This window comes from Enoplosus armatus, chromosome 3 (assembly GCF_043641665.1).
Source record: "Enoplosus armatus isolate fEnoArm2 chromosome 3, fEnoArm2.hap1, whole genome shotgun sequence".
In the NCBI taxonomy this organism is placed as follows: domain Eukaryota; kingdom Metazoa; phylum Chordata; class Actinopteri; order Centrarchiformes; family Enoplosidae; genus Enoplosus; species Enoplosus armatus.
This window is the reverse complement of record NC_092182.1, coordinates 13,563,504-13,589,713: the sequence shown is the minus strand read 5'-3', so window position 1 is coordinate 13,589,713 and position 26,210 is coordinate 13,563,504. Positions and strand designations below refer to the sequence as shown.

At 41.7% G+C, this 26,210-nt stretch overlaps 1 protein-coding gene across 1 annotated transcript in view; it reads right to left on the bottom strand.

Annotated features, from left to right (window-relative positions):
* Nucleotides 1-5,068: 5,068 nt before the first annotated feature.
* The window catches only part of LOC139282306 (potassium voltage-gated channel subfamily B member 1-like), a 32,421-nt gene continuing 11,279 nt past the window's right edge, over nucleotides 5,069-26,210 (bottom strand). The window contains exon 3 of the mRNA XM_070901925.1: nucleotides 5,069-6,907. Coding sequence (XP_070758026.1) covers nucleotides 5,069-6,907 — 1,839 coding nt within the window. The remainder of the gene's footprint in view (nucleotides 6,908-26,210) is intronic.

Below are 26,210 nucleotides of genomic sequence, written 5' to 3'. Positions count from 1 at the left end.
ATAATGACTGAATCAGCTGATTATAAACCTTTTCAGGTAACCCTCCCCATCTAATAAGATTAGTTATTTTAATTTATTTATAGTAAGACACAGCATAACAACTGTACATTTTATCATAATCTCAATTTGAACCAAAAGAATGGAAAATAGTGAAATGAGAAAGTGCTAAAATTATTAATTAATTAATCATTTAAGTAATGTATCAAGGAAAAGTGCCAAACATTAGCTGGTTAGCTGCTTCTCTCTGTTTTCATATCTGTTGTCACCTCGGGCTGTGCGACGTTGTAATTGGACATTTTTCAGTATTTTTTAACATTTCATAGACGAAACAATCAATTTACCTGAAAAATAATCGACAGACTAATTTTTATCATTGTATATATTGTAATTTAATAATAAAATCAAACTATTCCTCATTTTCCTGATTACCCTGTGGAAACATCACTCAGTTGCAGTGTTTGCAGTGTATGAACTACATTTGTCAACTTTTAATGAAATCTAGAAAGTGATCATCTTGTTTTACTATGTTTTCTATTTTACTTAGTAAAAACAAACATTTTAAACTACATGCATTAACATGAAAGTCACTCGCTGTGTGGAGTGAGTACTTTAATGTATTGTTTATGGACCGCAGAACACTGGAGGGTGCTGTTGTATAAGATCTGCAGTTGTCGCCCAGACACCACAAGCTCAGTTATTGCACAATCTCACTGTTTGCTCTCACGCATCACACCCCTGTTGTATGTACTCAGTAGTACACATTTCGGTTAATAAAGGGAGGCTCGTAGCACCAAATGCTGGATTATTGTCTTTTATTAAGCATCAATCAGTAAAAGGAGAAAATTGCTTCAAAATTGCTCATCGTAGACATTTTCCTATAGCTTCTGATATAGATGATATTTACAAGTTCTGTGTTTCAAAGTTTAATAGCGCTACATGCGTTGAACAACAGGAAACCACAAAGATAGTATTCTACAAAGTCGACTGGTACAAAGTATGAAACTTTACAAAACAAACACGTCCCCGGACACAGTAAGGGCAGCAGACAGACCTGTGTGAGCTGAACGGAGGTGATTCATTCCCTGAAGAAAGGGGGAAGATTCTGAAAATTAAATTATGTGTCTGCATTTAGCTTGAACCTCTAGAGTGGCATATTGTGCTTAAAGACATTGATGCTTATTGACATTATACCTTGTGCTTTTGGAAATTGTGTTTTGAACCAATATGTACTTTTATATGTGGACATTTTTATTTGCAGGGTCACAAGACTGCAAAAAAGTTGAAAAATGAAAAAAAGGACATTGTTAACATTCATCCAAGAGAGGAAAGAGTTGTAACCATTTAATCAGAGTATGGCTTGTTTGGAGGTCCACTATGATGAGAGGCTCAATTCCAAAAATGTGTCAGTGTTTACTGCGTGTCTGACTGTTGTGATGAATATTAATGAATCTTCACTCTTCGCTGTGTAAGACACCCTCCCTTTTTTATCTATCCAGTCTTTCCTTCTCTTTCTGATGCCTTGAGTAGTGAAAGTCATATGATCATTTGTCAGTTTGACATTTTTATCCCATTACCATGCAGCGTTAAGGGCCGGGCTGCAATAAATCCCACACACCAGTGACTGTTTGTATAGTTTCCCCTTTTGCCAGACTCTTCTGTTACAAAGTTTGTTCCTTCAAAGACACCATCTGACCAAAGACGTTTGTGTAACCGAGCCTTTCTTGCTGGCCCGGACGCTCCCTCTGCATGCCCAGGATGATATTTATAGAATCACAGAAATGAACACATCCTCAAAAGGATGCTTCAACACAACTGCCATCTTTGCACCGTCATTCTGCACAAAAGACTCAAGGCCAGTCCTTGTTATGGAAAACACACACACACACACACACACACACACACACACACACACACCCACACGTGTGCGTAATCTGGCTGCGTAACTTCCTGAATGACAGAATATGATTTACCTGCTAAAAAGAGCTGAGAGAGCTCACAGTGTTTTGAATGATCATCTCGTCTGTGTTAAAGAGTTATTTGGGCTGAAGTTGGACATGAGTTGAGGGAGCAGAGCGCTACAACCACCGTTAAGGGATGTCAGTTGTAATCAGGCTGACGGCTCTTCTGCACAGCTCGTCTCTGTCACACTCTGCTTGTTCCTATTCCATTCACAGTTCACGCTCGCTCCCTCCACGAGGAGCAGGTAGCATCCAACACTGTGCCAACGGCACCTCACTTTCAGGTGCACGTTGCTGTGGTCATGCTCTGTCTTGCAGAGACGTGTGCATGTTTCTATGAAAATAAAGGGATGATGTGGCAGTCTGATCGAAAGACCCACACTGTTTACATCATGTCCTCCGGCTTCACCAGACTGACGCCACAGGTGAGGAGGGAAATAGAGATGAGTGTAAATGTTGTGTATATTTACAACACGTTACTTGAGTCTTTAAGGACTCCATCTCTACAAATTAGGCTGCTTGCGTGCATCAAAATGTGAGCCATTCAGTCATCTCAACCATCACCATGGAAACAGTGGTCGTTCACTCTGAGTCTGCATCTGTTTTTTTTTGTGGATTGGGCCTTTTTCATGTAAATGTTCGATGCATTTAAGTGTAAGTGCACAGAGGAGACACGAGAGGGAGGGATGTGGATCTCTAATACATCAGTCTGGCAGCATGACGACCCAGTTCTCTGTGTGTTTATTTGCTGTACAGTTTGTTTAATTGTCATTCGGGCTCCAGTAGACGGGGCACAGTGACAGATTCAGCGTGCGGGGCAGGTGTTTCTTAAAAGCAAAGGCACGGAAATATCTAACTCATATTATGTCTAACAATTGCAAACAGCCATACAGAGTAAATACTTCTATTCTTTTAAGCGTAAAGATTCACTACTAAAAAAAACCCAGTTGCTTTGAAGCATGCATGCATGATATGTTGTAAAGTTAATAATGTAAACCATGCTTTGTATTATTAATGTAACAAAGAGCATGAGAGCACCAGGTGATCAACACCCAGGTTGGTCACAAGTACGGAGCCAGGTGCAGACAGGAAAGCAGGATGGAGGATATGTGGTTGAACTCAAGTGACACACACAAGGAGCCGTGCGTAGCCGCGAGGTGGCTTTATGTTGGAGATGTCATGTGAACTCATATGAGCGTAATGTTTTGGATTTCTGGAGGCGGAACCACTTGCGAAGATCCACAGTGTGTAAATAATCAAATTAGCTCTAGAAACAGATGCAAAATAAAGTGCTGTGTTGTCTCTTTCTTTTCTTTCCCATGTCCACAGCTTTCGTTTGTCCAGCTCACATGTTCGTACCGAATGAGCAAGTATGGCTCCCTGAAATATGTCAGATTCTACTGCTCAGAAAAGGAATGTTTACATGTCTAACATTTTGAGATAAAACAGTAAATATATCTGTATAAGTTATCAGAAAGAACAATTCTTTGGTTCTTCACATTGCACAAAGGAGAGAAGGGACAGACATTTACAGGGAGACAGTAGCAAACAATACAAATGTATCTACGACAGCATATCGTCTAATAAATACAACTCCATCAAAATAATGCAGTACGTATATCGAAATTTAAAGCTATGAGATTAGCACAATATATTTGTCTAAGAGTCCATTCTTTCAGAAAATATCTTAAAAATATAAATCATTTTGATTATTTATCTTGTACAATACATGTGTTTTTTGTTGTTGTTGTAATATTCTACTTTTGTAGTTATACATGTTCACACTCCTACAAAACTGGATGTTCAACATAGAAAATCTCTGTGATTTTCAGTGTCGTCTTTCCAGCTATAGTCATTTTCTATGAAGTTCAGATTATCAACTACAATAGGAATGATGACTCCTCCGACAACACCAAGTTTTGAAATGACACAAGACTTTTTTTTGGAATTTTCTCCAGATTCAAAATGAACTCTGATTACACCAATCTGAGGGACACACAGAAACATTTAGGAACAATCAAAATAAGTAAACAAACAAGAATAAAGAGTTTTTTTCCTGTGTTCATAATAAAAATAATTATCATGTTAAGGTGCTCTCTCTTGCCAGCAGTCGGGCACAATGGGAACAAGAAGGAAATAGATGGATGCAGCCTCACAGTGTCTCTCTGTGTTGTCGAAACGTCTTCTGTGCAGTAAAAAAAATCGACGACCAAGACACTAAACTCCTGTTGAACAGAAACAGACTGAAACACTTGATTCTCCTTAAGTTCACACTTAAGACAAGAGACCAAGAACGCTACATAACAATAAATATACTGTACATGAAAGATAATCATTGCACACACTTTTATATGTATATGCTGTCTGTCTGTCTCTGTCTCTCATTTCACTCATACAAACACAAACATAAAACATGGGTGACAACATAAACTAAGGCCAGTTTTGAGGAAGGAAGTTAAAGGAAGCAAACTATACATTTTTCCAACACACAGTTGCCTCTGTAATGCCATAATTATACACTGTATAACCATAACTTAAAGAAAAATGTAAGCTCCCCCTTCACACTACAACGTAGTTATTTGAACTGTCTCAGCTGAATGAGTTTCCCAGTTTGCAGCTCCGTGTTTCAATGCCCTCTGTGGTTTGCTACTGATTGGACAGCTTTTGCTATAGTGGCTTTAAAGTGGTATCCAGGGATATCAGAAAAATAGGTTTTTGCTTATAAAAAATGATATTCTGTACTCTCGCAACTTGGCTGTAATTATTAGATAGTGATAATCTGGGCTAAAACAAATGTATAAATAGTAAAAATTATCAGACGGGCACTCCTTGCCATTTTTAAAACCTCTTAGATCAGAGTCCTCTGGTAAATTCACTTATTCAGGAGTCCTTGGTAGGAAAAACATCTTTCCCATTGTGCACAACTATTGTATTTTCATTGGAGAAGTGTTTTTTTTATTGTAATTCTTCAAATGTTCCTGCAAAATGTTTTCAGTGCCTTTCATATTTTTGGGAAGTTCAGTTTTGCTTAGTTCACTGTGCTTCCTATTTCCCCTTGTGCTTCCTTGACTCCTGTGTGTTTCCTCTGTGGTCTCCCACTTTTTGTAACTTTAAGCGTTAGAGTGACTCTTCTCTCCCTGAAGTGGCTGCAGTTCGTGAGCCACGTGGTTCTCCTGCCCTTCCAGTGGCAGTGTGCTGTTCCCTAGCTTCCTCTGCAGGCCCTCCATGTGGTTGGACCCTTGCTGGAAGCTGGAGTGATGGCCAGACTTGGGGCTGGCTATTTCCAGGAGTCTTTGGGATGGGTTGATGCCCGAACCATCGTGCAAGTGCTCCTCTTCATCTGTGTCGGCATCAATGAATTTATTGATGGATGCATCGTGGAACGTGAACATGCCAGGCAGTAAATTCTCAGGGCTCTTGCTGGGTGTCCTGCTGCTGGCAGTTGTGTATATGGACACCTCAGGACTCTGGACTGACGAGCTGTCTGAGAGGGCCCCTGTCCCTGAATCCTCCCCACCTCTGAAGTTAACCTTGAGCGAGTGGCTTTTGAGTGGCCTGTTGGAGCGCAGACCCCTGGGGCTGTCAGAATACGGGCTGGGATTGGTGCCTCCTTCTGTCAGGGGTGTAGTGGTGCCCTGGGATCCTTCATGCTCATTCTCCATGGTGGGCTCCAGGCGGGGGTTGGTGCTGACCCTCCCTGGCATGTTGCTGACAGGGCTGTGGGAAAAGCGAGAGCTCTCAGGAAAGTCAGTGGCACAGCTGATGTAGCTGTCAAGGCTGGAAATGCTCCTCATGTCTGTAACAGCCTCTGCTGTGCTTGAGATAGCTTCAGTGGGGATGTTTCCCATCTCAAATTCAACTCCCTGCTTGATTGCTTTTTCCTTGCTGTTGAGGTTGGGTTGTGACTGGGTCTTGGCCATCTTGTTGTACATCTCCTCCAGTTTCTGTGCACTGAGATGCTGAGGGCTACTAGAGGGCTTGGCCTGCTCTTGGTAGCTTGATTCGAGGGTCTTGGAGGGGCTGCTGGGGCTCATCTGAGACTTGAGTTTGGGTGTCCCTTTCAGCAGACTAGGAGACACATGATTATCATGCATTTTCTCCTTCTTTTCATCAGCATTTTCCACCATTACATCCATGAGCTCTACACTGCGCCCAAATGCATCTTTAATGTTCATAGAGACAATGCTACCATTTCTCTTAGCCCTCTCCAGAGCCTCCCTTCTTTTAATGGCTTTCTCCTGCCTCTTTTGCTCTTTGTAGAACTCAGAGAAGTTATTCACAATGATGGGGATGGGCAGGGCTATCACCAGTACTCCGGCGATGCAGCACAAACCTCCAACGATCTTTCCCAGTAGAGTTTTTGGGTAGATATCCCCATAGCCTACTGTTGTCATAGTAATAGTAGCCCACCAGAAGGAAGCTGGGATGCTTTTGAACTTGGTGTCCTCTTCATCCTTTTCTGCAAAGAACACTAGACTGGAGAAGATCATGATGCCCATGGCCAAGAAAAGGATGAGCAAGCCCAGCTCATTATAGCTCCTCCTAAGTGTGAAGCCCAGAGACTGAAGACCTGTGGAGTGACGAGCCAGCTTCAGAATACGAAGGATACGCATGATCCGGAAAATCTGAACCACTCGCCGGACGTTCTGAAACTGCAGCACACTCTTGTTGGATTCAGTCAGGAATATGGTGACGTAGTAGGGCAGGATGGCCAGCAGGTCAATAATATTCAGAGGACCCTTAAAGAACTTCCACTTGTTGGGGGAGGAGAGGAAGCGAAGCAGGTACTCCATGGTAAACCAGGCAATACACACAGCTTCCACATGTGCCAGTTGTGGGTTGTCTGAGGACTGTCCAAACTCATCTGTGTCCTGCAGCTCTGGAAGGGTGTTCAGAGACAAGGCAATGGTAGACAACACAATGAAGAGGATGGAGATAATCGCCAGGATCTGGAACACACAGAAGAAAACAACAGTGAAAAATACTGAAGAATGCACAAAATGTCTGAGGAATATACCTCAGTGCTGTATACCCATCATTTTCTAGGGATAGTGATGTTGGTCGGTCGGCCACTGAAATAGGTCCAGACTGAACTATCGCAACAGTTATTGGATTATCATACAATTTTGTACAGGCATTCAAGGTCCCCAGAGGATACATCCTACTGACTTTGATGATCACCTGAATTTTTCTCTAGCACCACCATGAGGTTCACATTTGTGGTTTTGTCTCGACAACTATTAAATGAATCGCAATGAAATCTGGTACACACATTCATGTTCCAAGTAATAACTTTAGTAATCTCCTGCAAAACTGATGACATTCCCTTCAGCCTCAGTTGTACTTTGTGTTTAGTGCTAATTAGCAAATGTTAGCATGCTAACACGCTAAACTAAGCTGTACAACCTCACAGAGGCGGTACTGTAGCTTGGCTGTAGACTATTATTCTTGTTTTGGTAATCTGTAGTTTAAGTATAAAGTTCTCACTTTGAAAAGCCGCTCACTTCATGAAGTTTTGGGGGCATGTTGGTCAGGTGACAAATCAAATGCAAATGACTTATCAGGATATATATGCTCACAACATATGGCTGTCTTCAGACTAATTGTCTGTTCATTCAACACTGCACTGGTGAAACGATTAAAAGACTTAAAGATCAAAAGACTGCACTGAATATGCAATAACTCTGAAGCCATCTGTTTTGTGTTTGTGCGAAGGTCCTCCTCATTACCTTGAACCTGTAGTTGGCGTCACAGAAAATGATCACAATTATACTCACAACAAACAAGGAAAAGCAGAGCAGTGTTTCTACAGCATGAATCACAGATAATACATTAGAGGGAGTCATTTTGCAATGTTAAAAGATGTTTAAGGGTGAATGTGACCGTGGATGACCAGCGGAGCTAAAATTAGCAGCTGACTGCCCCTGAACTACATGCTGAAAGTTAAAACGCACCACCAAAGTGAAATAGTGCTTTAACAATGTCAGAGGAGAAGAAGGTCGGTCCCGTGAGAAACTCCATTTCAACGTGTCAAACTGGTGCGGTTCCATTTGTGACACTAAATTGCATTTCAGAGCGAGCTAAAATACCCAAACTAGTGATGGCGTTTTCCTGATGATATTAGTTCACACCCCATTTAACTTTCTGGCTACTTTCTCCAAAGTATTCACAAAGTGTCATGTCAGCATTTCAAAAGAAATAGGGTCAGAGCTAATGTGATCTCTGGGGTGGATGTTTTTTTCCCTTCTCTTCAAGTCTTGATAGATGCAGAGAGAGACAGTGAAGGAGTTTGAGATTGTATTGATACATTTTATAAAACCCCTGCCGCACTTGTTCTTCCCCGTCTCTCTCTCTACATTTCTATATAGTCTGCTTCAATCCTTCAGTGCCCAAAGCTGCAAGAAAACCAACAATGTATAACTTGTTTTACAAAGCACACCGTGCACAGTCAGTGAGTCTGCCTAACAGATTGAAGCAATGAGCCACCTACTAATGATATAATCTGCTGAGTACAATAGGGTTTGGTCATAGTGCTGGGGATTAAGAGGGCTGCACAGTTGTGGGTGTATAAGTGTGCCACACCTATTATTCCTGTCCCAGAGTCAGTGTGAAATCCAACACAAGGTCACTGTGTAGGCTGTGTCCCAGGCCAGTGGTGAGCAGGATTATTCCCTGGCACCAATCGCCGGCCATAAGCTTTAATTCATTTTGACAGGTGACTGCTTGTACACCTACCTTGGCCTTTGAGGAGAGAGGGACTAAAAGCAGAGAAGCCCTGCTGGGGTGGAGGTGGAAGGAGGGAGGAGAAAGACTAGTGTAAAGGCATTTCAACTTCGGCAGCCAAATAGTTCAGCTGTGGGAGTGGATTACAGGGCAGACAAAAATGTTTAACTCTATCAGAGCCTAACCTGAAATAGCCTGCCTACTGGTCTGGATCCCATGAGACCCAAATGATGGATGAAAACTAAAAGAAGTAGATTTCTTGTTACTGAATGATCACACCCAAGAGAATAAAACAACTGATGTCAACACAAACAGTAACGGTCAAAAGTTACAGTCGTTATTTTCAGTGTTTTTTGAGGGTGTGGAGGTCAGATGTCAGACAGGAGGAGGAAATTTTACCGTACTGTTTCAAAAGACAGAGACAAGAATAGAAAGGCATCGGCTACTGAGCCTCAGCTCTAAAATGGACTGTCCAGTGGAAACCACACTCATCAGATCAAGACTAATCTGAGCAGGCCTGAGCGTCGCTAATGAATCATGCTTAATACCAAAGACAGCTTTGAAACTGAACCTAGGTGTGTTGTGTGTGAAGAACAGCTGAAGCATGACCGGCTCCACCTCCCAACACATTCTCTCTCTTACTCACCTTTTCCCCTCCCAACCCGGCAGTACACCTACCGGGGTCAGCCAGAGGGGAGATTATAGGGATGTGATCTCACCACAGAGATAGAGTGAGAGAAAGACGTGTCCACAGAGGACATTCAGCACCGTGACAAATCTGTGACACAGAGGGAATGAGGCAAACCCAGTCTGTGCTTTGCTGCAGAAACTTGTGAGTTTAATTTGTTATGGTATGATTTGTGTACGCGGGGTGACGTTGTTTTACAAATGAGGAAATTGAATATGAATATCTTTATGTAGGTGCCAGACAGAGCGGAGCAGAAAGACAGGAACAGACAATCAGAGTAAAGGGAGTATTCTCATGGTGCGTATGAAAGGCACTAAAAGGAAAATGCAATTGGATGAATATACTTTACTATGCAACAGGGACAAAGACACAGATGCACTGTGAGAGAGGGTTATGGTTAGTGTTGTGTTACCTCATTAGCTCTTAATGACAAGCACTGAGGTCATAGGGACAGCCCATCCCGCTTCCTGTTTGCATAAACGGAAGATGAATCTGATCAAGACTGCTGCTACTGCTACACAACTCATCTATAACAAACACAAAACCACACACACACACACACACACTGACACACACATATATTAACTCCAAGCTCAGTAATTAGCCCCAAGCCCCCTCCTTTCCCCACAGGCCAGGAGGCAGGAGGCTGAATATTTAATATCCTCCTGAAGTGCAAGCTATCCTGTCCTGGAAAAGGTGTGTGTGAGTGGGAGCTCACTGGGTCGTGACGGACTGCAGAGCCGGAGAGCTAGCCTAGTTTTCACACTGCTTTCACCACACAAGGTTAGTTCTGCTTCATGCCTGATCAAAGGAGGGATGGACGGGGAAGGGGAGTTTCTATGAACACATAGCAGGGGGTTCTTCAGACAGGGAGCATCCCGTCAGGATTAGGAGTTCAACAATTACCTGGTGTGTAGCCAGGTTGTGCTTGTTTCCCAGGAATGAAAAGCAAAGCATTTCATGATTTTTGTTTTCTCAGTGATATTTAATCAACAGTGGTCCTGCACATCTCTCTCACACACACACGAAGGACAACCTATCTTATTTTGAGCTATCTGGATTCTTTAATCCTCTTGCACCCTTTTATTTAGTCTCACTCACCCTCACAGAGGGTAAAAATACCTTAAAAATCATACTTCATGCAAAATCTATCTTTGGACTATAAAAGACTTTGCCACAGTTGGCTTGAAAGGTGGCTGTAAAAAGTTTGTAGTTTGCTCCATCATTATAGATATTATTATTATAGATGATGGGTTTTTTTTCTGATTGAAGACATTAAAACTATTAATAGAAACATTATGAACAATTTACCAAATTTCATGGCAATCCATCCAATAGTTGTGTGCACCATGAATATACCAAACTCAGTCCATCCAGAAGTTGTTGAGATATTTCAGTCTGGACCAGAGTGGTGATCTAATAGACTGTCTGCCAAAATAAGATTTTTGTCAAAATATGGCTAAATACACAGTTTTTTTTCTTCGACCTCACTCACGATCCTGTCAAGCTCACAACAGACACGTGCCTACAGGACTAGCAGTAGCTCTTAGCTCACTCATTGGCTTATCTTAATATTATTTATTTTAAATTAAACTCCAGCACTGTTCAGAATAACATCCTCACGTATCACACAGATATTGACATGCAGTCCAATATCCCAAAACTGAGCTGATAAATTCTGGGAGAGATGGTCAAGTTTTCTAATTGTTGGTGAATCATAGAGATTAACATGTTGAAATATTGTGTGTCAGTGACGTCAGGAGAGACCAGGCAGAAGAGATAAGACAGAAAGGAGACAGCAGCCAGGACAAAAAGAGTAGAATCAGATAAAGACTGCAGACGTGTGAGGAATGAATGAAAACAGAAATACAAGACACATGACTGACATTTAGGTATGAGCACAGATGACATGATGAACAAAGTGACATTGTGGATGCCAGAAGAAATCTCTTCATCTGGTATATAGGACTTTCCCCTGCGTCATGCTGGGTGAAATGTTGATTCACTATTGGTCCATGCTCATCGTAACTGGATTTGCCCTTTTCACCACATGAGCTGAATCAATGGAGGGATTATGTCACATAGTGACTCACTCACTTTATTTTCTGTGGGCATGTTGAGTGCAAGGTGGCATCTCTAATCCACTTATTGTACTACTTCTTCTGTGATTTGCCAACAAATATTTTCTGGCCCTGTGTACGCTGACAGCTGACCTCCCTCCTACACAGTCTGTTGTGGTTCTGCCGTAGTTCCCTCTGCGGGATACAGTGTCAGTGTTTTTTGTTTTTAGTAAAGGCTTCAATGGAAAAGATGGATGGAATTATGCAACCAGTAAACAAAGTGGAGAAACCTCTCCTCACCAGAGAAAATGGCAGAAGCCCTTTGCAGCTATAAACACTTCCTCCCCAGGGTCACAATCACCTACTTGGAAAGTTCCACATAGGGACCACGGTGCAGTAAAACTACTCTCACCTGCTGCCCTCTTATATAAACTAATGACAATTAACCCCTTAACATACCATTTCTCCCTTCTGTTTCCCATCACGTAGCAGTAGAGTATTCTATATTTTTGTTACTGTCAATAAAAACGTGTGATAATTCGTCTCCAAATACTTTCCGACTTCCCCAGCCTGCCTGTAGTATTCAGCCTCAAGTCCATTAGTTCCTACTGAAGATTTGAATCTTTCAAAATGGGTCTCAAATATATAGTTTAATTGTTTTTGAAATGCTCAGTAATTTCCTATAACAGCTGGGCACTGTAGTTTTTAGCAAACGCTACTCAGACAAGAGTTAATAGTATTTGTTGGGGACTATTTTCAGCTGCAGATTTGTGTGTATCAATGATTTGACTCAAAATAAACCATCATTTTCAGAGTCATTTTAATTTTAATGAGGGAACGTGTCGCCCAGTGCAACAATGTGGCGCATTGATGTGTTTTCAATAGTTTTTGGACAACAATGTGTGTCTATGGCACAAATACATGAGCTATATCAGGCTTCGGCTACACAGACAAGACTAGCTAGCAGGATCTATTCATTGCTGGTTTTAGTCTTTTCATGGATTTGTTGCCAATGAGAAAAAGATAGAATATCACCAGACTTATCCTTCAAAATCCACACTAATGACATACATGATAACAGTATCTTTCGAAAATTTGAATCTCAGAATTTAAGATAAAGTTCTGTGATGTTGAACAATGTTTCACAGCACGAGTTTGTAATGAGTGACCCACATGCAGGCTGCCGCTTGTTTTGGGATTTTAACCTCCCAAAACAACAAGCAACAGCCTTTACAGTTAATACTAGAAATGTAGACGTTACCAGTCACAAAAGGATGGCACAAGAGACTGAACAGAGTCAAGAGAATGGCAGAAGTAACGTGAGCAGAAGGTCGTAACTCTACAAACTCTGAGGTCTGAGTTTTAGTTTTTAGTTTTGTAAAGCGTTGAATTATTTAGTATTTTTCTAATATACATTGTTCACAGATGTCATGCACAGAATTAAAAAGCTTGGAAATTAAAAAGCTTAGAAAAGATCAAATTGATGTGTAAAGATGACAAACATACAACAAGAATAGGCGTAATGATAAGAACAAGTCTTTTAATTATTATTACTTAACATCATAATCTGGTCTAAAAGCAATGAACAGTTTTTAATTACATAATTGCCCCCAGTCTAACTTTCCCATCTGTTTCTAAACCAGACAGGAAATTACTTTAAGCATCTCCTGAATTGACAAGACCCCCTGTGTCCCACACAGATGTGCCCTCCGCCTCATCTGCCTTGTTTCACCTTGCCTGGCAAACCTTTTCTGTCCCACCTTTAAGCCCATAGCAGGAAGCCTCTGCCTATCCTTTGCCGTGTGCTGAGGAGGAGACAGGGAGATGGATTACTGCGCTCGCAGCTACGCACAGGATGTGTCCTTTCTGAGGTGTGAAGGTGGTGCTGAAATGATGAGGAACACAGACGCAGGGCGTTGTGTGTGAAGCGATGTATGCATGTCTTTTTTTTTGTCATATGCAAAGAATGATTTTAATGTTTGTTTTAAGAGTTAGGGAATAATCAAACGTTTCTGAAATTAACAACATAAATGGTAACATAAATGTGTGTGCAAATTTTAAAATCTTTGCAACTAGTATCCGTGACTTTTCACTGCACACAAGCTTGTCATTGGATGCTGGCTGGCGTCCACTGAAGCCAACCATCCACTTTTAGAGGACATGGGTGCCTTTTTTTGGCGCGAGTGACAGAGAAAAGGTGAGAGGGAGAGACAAGGAACAGAGGTGACACTGTGAAAACTGAAGACAAAATTAAGAGAGTGACAGAGTGAGAAAGAGATGAGAGATTGCTCCCCTGTGGCTGATGTACAAACCAGTGCTGTTGCCCTGAGTGTCAGCGCCCCCCCTGATAAAACATCTGTGCTTTTGCCACCGGCCTTTCGCCTGGGACAGAACACCTTGACTCTGAAACATCTGGAACATCTGTGTTATCAGGTGTACATTGAAGAATATATGCCAAGATTAAAAGAACAGATTTCCTCCTGTATGTGTGAGATTATTAAAACATATTCAATAGCAAAACTATCTCATGTATTATTTCATATTCATTATACTGGGCTGCTGCAGATCTTTCCCTTACGCCCACTGAGTAGTTTTGTAAGGCATATAAATCAGTTTAAGCATGAAATGAACAACTGATCCAAGATTATTGAGTGATGAAATATCAGACAGGAGCTTCTCTACTGGTGGAGCAAAGGGGGCTTCTCGATCCACATCAACGTCATGATGTAAGACCATTGATTTCAAACTATAAATTGTTCCCTGATCCCCAGAAATTGCCATACTGGCATCCTGCTGCTGTTTTCTTCCCCATATGTTGAAAATATATTATCTTTAATATGGGTGAGGGTTAGAGCCCTTCTGCAGCGCTCCATATATGCAGATCAAATACTGTGAAGTCTGTAGAAAGTATTTTCCAATTGTTACCACATTACTGTATATTATAAAATGTATTCCTATATATTTTCTATATATACTGTATGTATGTCATACATACGTGTGGTCATTTTCTGTTGTATTGTACATATTATGATGATTTAAGAGTGTCACCTGAGTGTATGTTTTCAATACGTTTTGGGGTTTTTTCTTTGTAATTCATTAAAGACTTACATGGCGATAGATGTTATAATCCCCTTTAGTAATTAAGGGCTAACAGAGTCACAGTAGCTTATGTTAATACTTATTTGGCAAAAAGTGGCCTGCTTGATGTATCGTTGAATGAAAGTACTGTTGTTGACACAAATCTGTTATGGTCAAATAGGCCAAATTATATTATTTACCTGTTATTCATTTCATAACTTTATTAGACTTCATACGTGCTGTTCAAGTAGCGTACCTCTCCGAATGTGGGGGCAGTATTGGATGTTATAAGATTATATTTATTTAACACTTTGTGAGCAATTTATCTATTGTGTTGGAAAATAGTTTGCTCTGTTTTGGACTTTTTGTAGTATTGTTTGAAAATGTATACTCGGCATTCTGGACATGACGTATATGAATTTGTAAGTGTTTTGTAAGAATCCTGTATATTCAAATATACATTTTTAATAAATTACATCACATTTTTGCTTCAGATGAGGTGAAATGAGCTGAACCTTCAATGAACTGTGTTCCATCCCTGCACTCTCTGCTGATCTTCTTCACAGCATGTGCCTGTCTGTCTGTATAAGCCTGCTGTGGGACCTTTCAGTGTGGAGGGGAGGTTCCTGCATGGCTGAGCCTTACTAATGGAGTAAGTATGGTATCTGTGATCCTGAGATGCACAATCCTGATATACAGTGGGCGTTTTTTGTGTGGGCCTGAAATGTAGCACACCGGCAAGACTCATGGCTCACAGCACAATCACATCTCCACTCAGCTAAGACACATCACACCCAGCTGAAAATGACAAGTACTCAAAATCTGGCTTTGTTCTCGATACTTGTTTTTTGCCGGCTGGTGCTCCAGCTGTCTCTTGTTGCTATGGTCTTTGCTCACTCTAAAACTGGCAGCAGTGTTGGCAGGCGGATGAAGAAAAGAACAGAATATATCATGCTGAATCACCACCAACTCTGTGAAAATGGACCATTTGGCTGCATAGTGCATAACAAAATCATTGTTTCTTTTTCATCATTTTATCAAAGGCGTGGTGTTGTGTTCATTACCCAAGAGGATAAGTACCAGTAGAGGAAGCTACCAGGTTTTGGTGGCGTAATCAATATGTCAATCTGTCTGGTCAAGTCAGGTTTAATTGCAGTCAGAGCGAGTGATCAACATCAGGAGACAGCCTAAAGAGAAGCAGTGACCATGAGACTCTACTCGCTTTAAAGCAGATTATGACCAGGATGCAAACAGAGGTCAGGAGATTACACCAGACAAGGAAGTTCATGACCTCTGTCAGAGAAAGTGATTTCTGAGGATGATGAATCAATGAAAGAAAATGATTGACTTCCAGTGAACGCTTTGTAAGTCCAGTAACATTAGACCAGACAACGTTACAGCATTCTGATGAAGAGGAATATCTCTCAAGCTCTGCTATTTGCTCACCCACCATCTCCATGGCTACAAAGTGCAAAGCCTCATCACGTGGTGGGATCTCGGACCTGAAGCTTGATACGAGCCCGGGCTGCGGACACAGAGGCCCTGATAAGATGCCTTTACTGATCTGGTGTCTGCTGACATCTAAGTAACGTTCACTAATTTTCCTGTCTCCGGTGACCTGCTCGGTGTTTACCATAAAGAGCAGATGTCACTGGGCTCCTGTGACATGATTGGGTGTCAGCACTGAGTGGAGAGAGTTACCTGGGCTGCTTACTGTGGACACCATCTGAAACAGGAGAGGCCTGGTCGCTGCCCATAATCCTGTATGATACCATATCAGTTCAACACTACAGTTTCAGCACCAGACATTTGATGACATCCAGATACAGTCTGATGCTCAGGTGTAATCACATACGAATCTACTGTTATATTAGTTAGATGATATGCTCAATAGTGCTCTCATGTCTATACATTAAATATGTAATAACTTAGCATAGCTTAGCATAAGACTAAGGGGAAACAGCTAGCCTGACTCGAGAGTTAGACAGGAAGACTGATACCACTCTGATGTCTGTACAGAAAATAAGAAGCTATAACCAGGAAACAGTTAGCTTAGTTTAGCATAAAGACAGGAAACAGGGGGAAACAGCTAGCCTGGCTCGCTGTCCAAAGAGGTCTTCCAATACCAGAGCATCTAAATAAACACATTACATCTTGTTTGTTTTATCCATATAAATACCCAAGTTAAATGGTGGTTTGTTGGAGGATTAAAAAAAGGAGATTTAACGTGCTAATTAGTGAGCTTTAGAGGCACTAGTAGGTGGACTGTGTTACCTATAGACAGAGAAGGGCTAACTGTTTCAAGTCTTTATGCTAAGCTAACTGGCTGCTGGATCTTCATGTTTAACAAACAAACAAACAAACAAACAAACAAACAAACGTAAGAGTGGTATCAATCTTTTCATTTAACCTCAGCAAGAAAGCCTATAGCTCCCAAAATGTCAACCTATTCCTTCGACAAGATGGCTGACTGCTGTGACATCTGTCCTCTGATGAAAGTCGCGTTGATACACACTCCAGCAGCAGCCTTCAAGGTATTTCTTGAGAAGCTCTGGTCTGTCACATCTCACCTCTCTGTATGTACCTGTGAAATTGCTAATGCATCAAAACTAGAATTATCTTAACTGGTCCCAGTGTGCCAGGCCCACCACTCATGTATGTGTAGCCATGACAACAAATTCACCAGGTTGCAATTACATAAAGTGCTGCGCCACCGGATGCCGGGCAGAATCTCCTACTGTACCATTTCTTTTCCCTCACTGTTACTTTATGTCTCGCTTAGGGCGTGTGTCGGCCATGTCCTTCTCTGTCTGAATAGGAAGATATTTCTGTTTAGTGACGGATGATAGTCAGTTGTCCTACGCCAGATGGCTCATGCACTGTGCTAATTTCAACACCGTCAGCTTCGTATATTAAATCTGTGATGAGAAAACAATGCACAGAGGCCCACGCTCTTGTTGTAAAAGCTCTTGTGTCTCAGCGTCTCCTGTAGAGAGCTAAGCATCAGTAACAGTAAAGAAGTAACAACATGGCAGATCCCAGCTTTAGATTCAGTACCTTCAGGATCTGTTGTTTTCTTTGTGAAATGAAATTGTCCAAAACCGATAAATGGGATGAAAATATCCATCGACACACACCACTTTCCTTCAGCAACACCGCGTTGGATACTCGAGTTAGACTTCACAGATGGCAAATCAAATCTAAGAATATTCCTCTTACACTAACACAGATGCTAAGTGTAACATAAAACCATCTATTTTTCATTCTGTAGAAGTGAAACACCTGCTGTGTACCAGAGTCTCCTCGTGAATGATTCAGTAGGAGTGGAAGGGCAGACCAAGGAACTTCCTGCCTGACCACTGACGACCACAGCTCTGTGTGTGTGTGTGTGTGTGTGTGAGAGAGAGATGTCCGTACAGGATGTCTCCTACATCAGTGTCAAACCACTAAATGTCTCCCTGCCCGGCTCATTTCTGTCCAGCAGCACTGTGGTCTGGAGGCCACGGCACTCTGAGACACCCGCTCATCCTCAGTGGTGAAGCGAGGTCCGAGATACATAATGTAGAAAGAGAGCAAGAGATGTTTGAAGTGCAGTGTATGGTGTATAATGTATGCAGCTGAGATGTACAGGCGCTGAAGGGCCCTAAGGCAACAGGCAGAAAAGAAACTTTAGAAGTGACCTATTTTCTTAAACACCACAATGAAATGTTAAAGCAAAGTTGGGTAGCAGTGATCATAGAGCAAGAAAACACAATTAATTTTCTGTCCTCCGAGTTTACCAAGTAAGCAAGAAAGAAACTGAGAGTCTGACATTTACAACAACAACAGTTTAGAGGGATCTAACCTTTAAAAGATGAACATTCATTCTGAGCTCAGAGGCCCGAGAAACAAAAATAAAACATTCATTACAACTGACTTTGAGATGGAGCCTTTCAATGCAGGCTAAAAAGAACGAGAGGACAGAATGGGAACATGCTACACTACATGGTAAACTATACATCACGTTGTGTGTTTGTGTTTACAGTGAAATGTGAGAATGGGAGATTTCCAGTGTGCGTCAGGGCCACGGGGCCTTTCAGTCATGCTGTAATGACAGTGGACAGAGATTGCAATGAGACAGAAAAGCGTGTCCAGCTGTCTGACACAACATATGGCAAATGCAAACAATGACAGGCAGCTGCATGTGATCTGTGTGAATGACTGAACCAGGATTTACACACTGATGATCAAAAACAGTCAATGCAGTAAATCCATCAATGCAGAGTGCAGAGGGATTAACTGTCATGTTGTAATGATGGCGGAGGAAATAAGACCCAGGCTTATACCCTCTCCGCGCTTTCTTCTGTCTCCTCTCTTTCTCACACATATACATTAACACTTATATGCACAGAGTGTGCGCGGATCTCTTCTTGGGGAGACTGCGGTACCTTGGCTTACAGCTCAGCTGATAGTTTCCATGGTGACGTGAGGCTTTTTATCATTTGCATAACAGATGCAGCAAGGCATTCACAAAAACAGGGCACAGGAAACAGAGGCCATGTGATCATACTGAACCACACGGTGGAAAAAATAATGACACCGAGGATTTCTGGTAACACTGAGAGGTGAGTTCAGTAAACTGAGCCGGTATAGCTCTCTGAGTTTTAGAAATCAATGCACAAGTAGCATCAGTTAATTCTAAATAACACTTTATTTGACAGCCCACATTCAATCTCTACTAGATTAACACTGAAAAAACTTTATTTATTTATTTATTTAGGATCTAAATTTAGAGCTCAGTAGTTTGGAAACAGTTCAAACTCCTGCCACTCAAATTCAAAGAAAACAATTCACACTAGTGCTAAAATGATTAGTTGATTAATCGATTAGTAGAACGAAAGAAAAGTAATTGATTCCTTTGTTAAGAAAAAATGCCAAACATTACCTGATTCCAACTTCTCAAATGTGAGGATTTACTAGAGATTTTTTTTTTTTTTTTTACAATTTTCTGACATTTTATAGACTAAACAATTAATTTATTATTTAGAAAAATTGGCAGATCAATTAGTCTTGAAAATAAGTATTAGTTGCAGAACACACCCACAAATGCGTATTCATGAACATAGATGCCTGAAGGAAATTATGTTTTTCTTGGCATCAGCGAGAACAATCCCTCTACACCCCATCAGAGTGTGCTACTACTACTGCTACTAGACAAGTATTCAAGTACTCACAGTTTTATTTGTACAGTCAGTTATTTGAATAATTGTTAACAGCGTTAAAAGGCTTCGCAGTGCTGTGTTATGTAAGCAATGAGTAGAGGAAAAACTAAAATAAAAGGAAACGAAATAAAAACCACTTCAGAAACAATGTTGGCGTTGCCTCAGACTGTGTGTACTCTCTTTAAAGCACAAACAAATTGCAGAATGCCTTTCAAAGATGACACACACAGTAATAATCCAATCACCTCTGTTTGGCTGACAAAATCATACAGCCAATGTAAATATATCAAATATGGTTTATACATTATATATGGGTTGGTAGCTGTAATTGTGTAATTATCTGGTCCCTTTGTCAAGACTAAATCTTGCCATCATAATACTGTTGGAATGAGAAATGTCTGCAGATCGTTAGTAGCTGGCACAGAGCCAGTATCGACAGTGGCAGGCTGAGGCCGAGCGTCCCACTTGTATAAAGTGGGAGTGACAGTGACGATGATTTGCAAGTGGAACAAAACCCTAAATTATAGAGGGATGTGTTTAATGCTGCTGCCATCCACAGGATCGCGGAGCTGAGACATTAGGCAGAGAGAAAGACACTCACATCGGGTCAGATTTGAGTAGGTGCAATTCAACTGTGCCAGAAAAAATCTTGATTTAAAAAAACCCACCTTTTTCTCATAGTTCTGTGCACTCACTTTAGTTTCCCAGGCCTTAAGCTCAAGTGGAGAGCTCCCTGAAAAAAAAAAAGGCTAAACACATGTCAGCCTGGTGCTTGATGCTCCACACGCTGCCTATATCCATCCAGCCTGCTGTAAACTGGCCGACAGTCAAGCACGCTGGCCCAGCCAATCACTGCCATACATGGAGATTCTGACCCCGGATTAAAACACACGTCTCCTGACCCTGGCTCTGCTCTCCGCAACATTTTTTGCAAATTATCTGTTTTACCTCCATTACCACCCATCCTCAGTTTACCTGATCTGACCCACCACACGCAGTCCTCAAATCAAACCTTACTTTAGGTTGAGTAAACAGCACTTTACTGCCCGCTCAATGGGCAGTCACAGTGCTTTGCTTTATGAAAGGAATCAATCACGGAGCCGTTTTAATTTGCAGCTGTTATCCTTCGCACTGCTAATCTGCCTCCTCTGCTGCGAGCACAGCTGGTGACATGCCCACCAACCACAGCATTGGTTAATGTGTTAAAGAGAGGCTGCACGGTGTCCTGCCGTTTACAGAGACCATCTCCTGATACTGTCAATGTCGCAAACATTTTGACAAGCATCCACCCTGCTGAGGTGTCTTCGATATCACTGAAGAGTGCAAATGAAAAGACAATCCAGCAGGGATCAATAAAGTGCCACATTCACATTTTGGACATTTACTGCCAACCAAGGCCTTGTGTGTGTGTGTGTGTGTGTGTGTGTGTGTGTGTAGGCCTAAAAGTACAAAAGAAGCTGTGACGTTCCAAACATATGCCTGCAGTATATTTCTCTACGGCCTTTTAACCAGCCATCTTCCTCCTCCCCCTTATCAGTTCATTCATCTCCCTCTCTTTCCATGCTAACCTCCAAACCATTTCAGTGCAATTGCTTCTTGTTTTTGTGGTTGCTCTTAAATCATTCAAGTAATGTTTATTTTCCATTCTTCCAAAGGCCACTCCCAAACAAATATTAACCTCCCTACACACTATATGCTCGTCATTCTCTTTCAGTGCTCTTACACTTACTTACACCAAAGCATCTGCACTATCTCTTAGTTATCAAACTTAAACATTTAGTGCCTGGGTTGGGGTTTAAGTAACCTAATTAATTCATCTTTATTCTAAGGTTGGGCTCTCCTATTGGAACTATATGCCTTGACTAATACACCTTTAAATAGCGGATTCATTCCTCTTGTTTGATCCACATCATATAAAATTCATTCTTTAGTCCATTTGCAAACTATTTTATATTCTGTAACATATTTATGCTTAAGACAAAAAAAGGTTATTAGGTTAGGTTATTATTATTTACAAATCTATTAGCAATGCAACACACCAAATTACCAAATCTCTTTGAGAATCCTGTTTGTTCACAGTGAGCATGTTTCACAACAAGAATTGCAAGCATTTCTGTAATCACTTTTTGGCATTAGACTCTGAGAGTGAGGGATCACACTAAGATTAGAAAGCAAATCCTTAGAGATTTGGCAACGCTGTTGTTGGCATTATCCAGAGTCAAGGTTTCCATGGGATAGCCCCTGGGATTTCCATTTAATACTGATTTTGATCTGGGCAGAGGGTTGATGAAGAGGCTCTAACGAGCAGCCTTCTCGTCTCATTTTCTCAAAGCTCTGTATTTCTAGAAACCCACTGGGCTGACCACAAGAGGAACTGTGTTACATAAAGGCATAATAAGATAAAAATGACTTGGATATGCTGTCTTCATCACCACTTTGACTAGATGGCAAAGACAGACAAGGATGATATCTGTTATATATGTTAATTACAAGTCCTATTAGCTTGTATTACAGTTAACCCTAACCCTAGTCCGACCATACGGCAAGCCTGTCTGATATCTCCACATGCTGAAGCTGTGTGCATGGGCCTGTAGTTAATACACTGCATTTAAAGAGTCCGGATGGTGGTGTCTTTTTTTAGCCTTTCCAAAACTAAAAACCAAAACTGAAATTAATGAATGAAATAGTGTGTTTATCTGCTCTAATGTACGCTGCAATCGCTAGCAACGGAGTGTTACTTCCAAGGCCTAACCCTAACCCAAGGAGCAGAAGCTGCCGCCTAGAAATGAGAAGAATTATTTTGTCTACCTCTGTCTAAGAATGTCATTGCCGTCATTCAATCCAATTCAATTAAATTTTATTGACACAGTGCCAAACCATCATCAGAAGTTATCTCAGGGCAAATCGTTCTCATCTAGAAAGCAAAGCTTGACAGGTGCAACAGAAAGTAAGAGGACAGGGATAACAAGCGGTCAATTAATCAATCAATGAATCCATCCATCAGCCAGTGACTGTAAAAGTTCATTGTCTCACTCTCCTCAGCACATTCTCACAGTGAGACTTCCCAAACCGTCCCACTCGAGCCTGCGTGTTTCTGTCCTCCGAGAGCTGCACCTAGAACCACAAACGTGTTGTAATGTAACGATGAGGGAGTCAGGTTTCCCACAGATCACTAACCCTTTCAATTTACATCACGCTGCTCAGTTTACATGAGACCCATCGACTCTCAGCTTCTGCTCTCATGGGAGATGGAGCTGCCTGAGGTCGTGTGAGAGGATGACGTCACACACGGGATGAGGTGGGCCAGGCGATGAATTTCCAGCAATTACGAGCTTAAACCGGCAGCTTCAGAGCATATAAGTAGTAGTGTTCATTACCATATAAACTAACCTAAAGTGGACAGGAGAGAAAGCGGTTTGCACCTCTGGTCTCGATGCCCACTCACATTCCATAACTTCCTAACCTTCAACCTGTGACCCACATCCTCTCCTCTCCTGGCCTACTTAAGACCAACGTGCTTTTACATCCCCGTGGCCTATATCTGGCACCAGACGGAGGTAAGGTGAGGTGCTTGTGGCTGGCGTCTGGTAGGCGGAGGAAGGAGCGAGAGAAATGAGAGCAGCGAGTAGGCTGAGGCGCCGGCAGTAGACTGGGGAGAACAGGGACTCCTGGGAGTGCTGCCTGGAGATTAGTGGGATAGTGATTGAAACTCACACAATCCACCCACTCTGCACTGCCAGACTATCAGCTACACTGGTTCTGTCAAGTGTAACGCAGTGCGGCATGCTATGGACAGAATATACATGTTCCGGGATCTTTTTAATGAGAAACACCTGCATATGTCAGTCATCCGATGTGCTGAGTGGCCGCAGGGTCTCAGGTGAGCTACCTGAGGAGGTGTACTGCTTTCAACTGTGTCTCCCTGGCAAACAGAGTAATCTCGTATGGCTTGTCTAAAGTACTCTGCTAGACAAAGCTCCTGCTCCTAAATGTAATTACAACAAATGAACATTAGTTCCTCCTCAGTCAGCACACCGCAGGAGTCTCACATACTTACCGTCAATATTAGCATACAAATACCGCAAGGATGTGGCCTCGGATCCTCTCTCACATCACCATATGTTCACACTGGATTCTACATATTTCAAACTCACTTTTGCATTTCTCACTAAAATGTCTCTACACCACTATGAGTGACTGACAGGCCTGGCAGTGCATCTGTCGTCCCATTTGCATCCCTAAACAGGAACTTCCAGTAAACTTTGTTGATTGGCAGAAGATCCCAGACTTGCTCTACTAGCAGAAACATTTTATAGAGACAGAAAGCATGTACCTGTATTCAGTTTAAAATAGGCATAAAATCAGCTGCAATTCTTCACTGTGTTGACCCAGATAAGCTTTTCTTTCCCACATCATGTCTCTCTTTCTCACTTGCGCTCAGTCAGACGAGCATGATAAATACACACACCCACATACAATATGTGGTACTGTAAATACAGCACACACAAACACTCACACAGTGCAGTGTATCATGCAGACAGATGTTGTAATCTGTGTGTATGTGTTTCTATTTCAAGTATGGGATCTTAAACCATGTAGAGAATTAATAATTTTTAAAGATGTTCTTGCACATGAAGAGCCTATTATCCATTTTATTCTCGTCTAATACCTGATGTTATTTATAACCTCCTCTTACCGTCTGCTCTTTGGTACTTCAGTGGGGTTTCTGTGGAAAATTGTTTCTGGGTTTCTGAGATTCTTCAGAGGTCTATTTGTTCTGTGCCATCAAGTGCAAATGAAACACCCATTAGGTACCAATTACGGTAGCCATTAGGAAGCAAGTACAAACAAGCCCCTGTACTTTTGGATGAAGTGCACACTGGACACCACTGGCTAATATTTATTCAAAGATATAGTTCAACAATTTGGGAAATACGGTTAAAATCTGAAAATGAAAAACAAAAGATTTAATTTCCTTTCTGTGCTCACCTTTACAAATTAATATTAAAATTATGTGACAGCACTTCCAGTTACATTGAGGAGCACTAAGTGCACTGTAAAACCACAACCTTCTGACCACTCTGTCACCACAGACACTCTGCTATCACACCAATCAGTTAAGTGCCAGTCTATCTTACACTAAACCTCTTTTTCTCCCTCACACTCCCTCTTCTGCTCTCCCTCTGTATGAAAGAAGTACCCTCTGCTGATTTAGAAAAGAAATCTACTTGTGAATCTGTCTGTCTGCTGTTGGGAAATTAGACGACTGCCAAACAGTTTGATGTAGTCCAATGAAAAGGTTCCAGCCCGTCACAAACAATCAACTAAATTACAACATCAGTGTGTCTATTTAAGGATATATGTGTGTGTGTGTGTGTTTCACAGGAAGAATGAAAGCCTGAGAAAGGATGGGAAAATGTGCAAGGTAGAGCATGCATGTGTGTTTGTGTGTATACATGTGTGACAGCATATTTATTTATAGAAGCCCCTTGGGAGAGGAGTGCCATTACCGTGCTGAGGTAGAAAAAGTGTTGGGGCTGTGCTAGATGTCACACTAAGGTGGCTTCATCACTCCTTGCAAGCTGTGCTTCATTAGGATGAGCAACACCCTGTATAAGACTAACAACCACACCTCTCCTGCGTTGTCCTACCACATTTCTTTGTGCAAACACCATAAAAAACCCCACCAGAACCTCCCTGAGGATACCTTCAGCTTTTTTCATGCTCTCTGTCATTATTGATTGCCTTGGTTTGAACGAGTTATTCTGTTTGAATGAAAGAGAGTAGGCGGACACATTGATCCAGAAATCGAACTGAACTCCCCATGACTGTTTCTCTCTCAGCAGACAGACACACTGCCTCTGGTAACACACAGACCAATCCCTAAAGCAACTGCTGCTCTTTTTGGGTCCATACAGGTGAGGCGGAGAAGCGAGAAGATCACAACAAAAGCGAAGGCAAGATCTAATCTCCCTGTGCTGGCTTAATCTGTGACAGATTAGAGGTGGGGACACCTGAAAAAACCTCTCGCCTCACTCCCACTCAAACCGACCCGACTTCAAGAGCTGCATTATCTCTATAAACCACACCGGGACTTTCCTCAGAAACCAAGCGTCACGAGCTGTGTGGCTCGATGAACTCAACCTCCTCACGTTGCAGAGGATCACTAGTGAAGAATATTTTGAAATGTGCACCAGTCACACAACGGCATCTAAAGCCTTCCTCTCTATACGCGAATGCACACATCTCACTCTGAAACGAGAACTGCAGATGACGGGATTAAAACATAGCTCCTGTGTTTGCTCACTCTGTTTGCTAAAGAGCAGAAGCTATTGAGTGAGATGTGTCTGAAGAACAATGAGCATCTCTCTCACCCATCTGCCTCTATTCCTGCTGACATTTTCCCTCAGTCACATAACATGTGCAGCCTCTGTTTTACTCTTTTCATCAGCTCATTTGGAAACTGCATTAGCTAAACCTAATAGTAGTACCAGTGCAATAC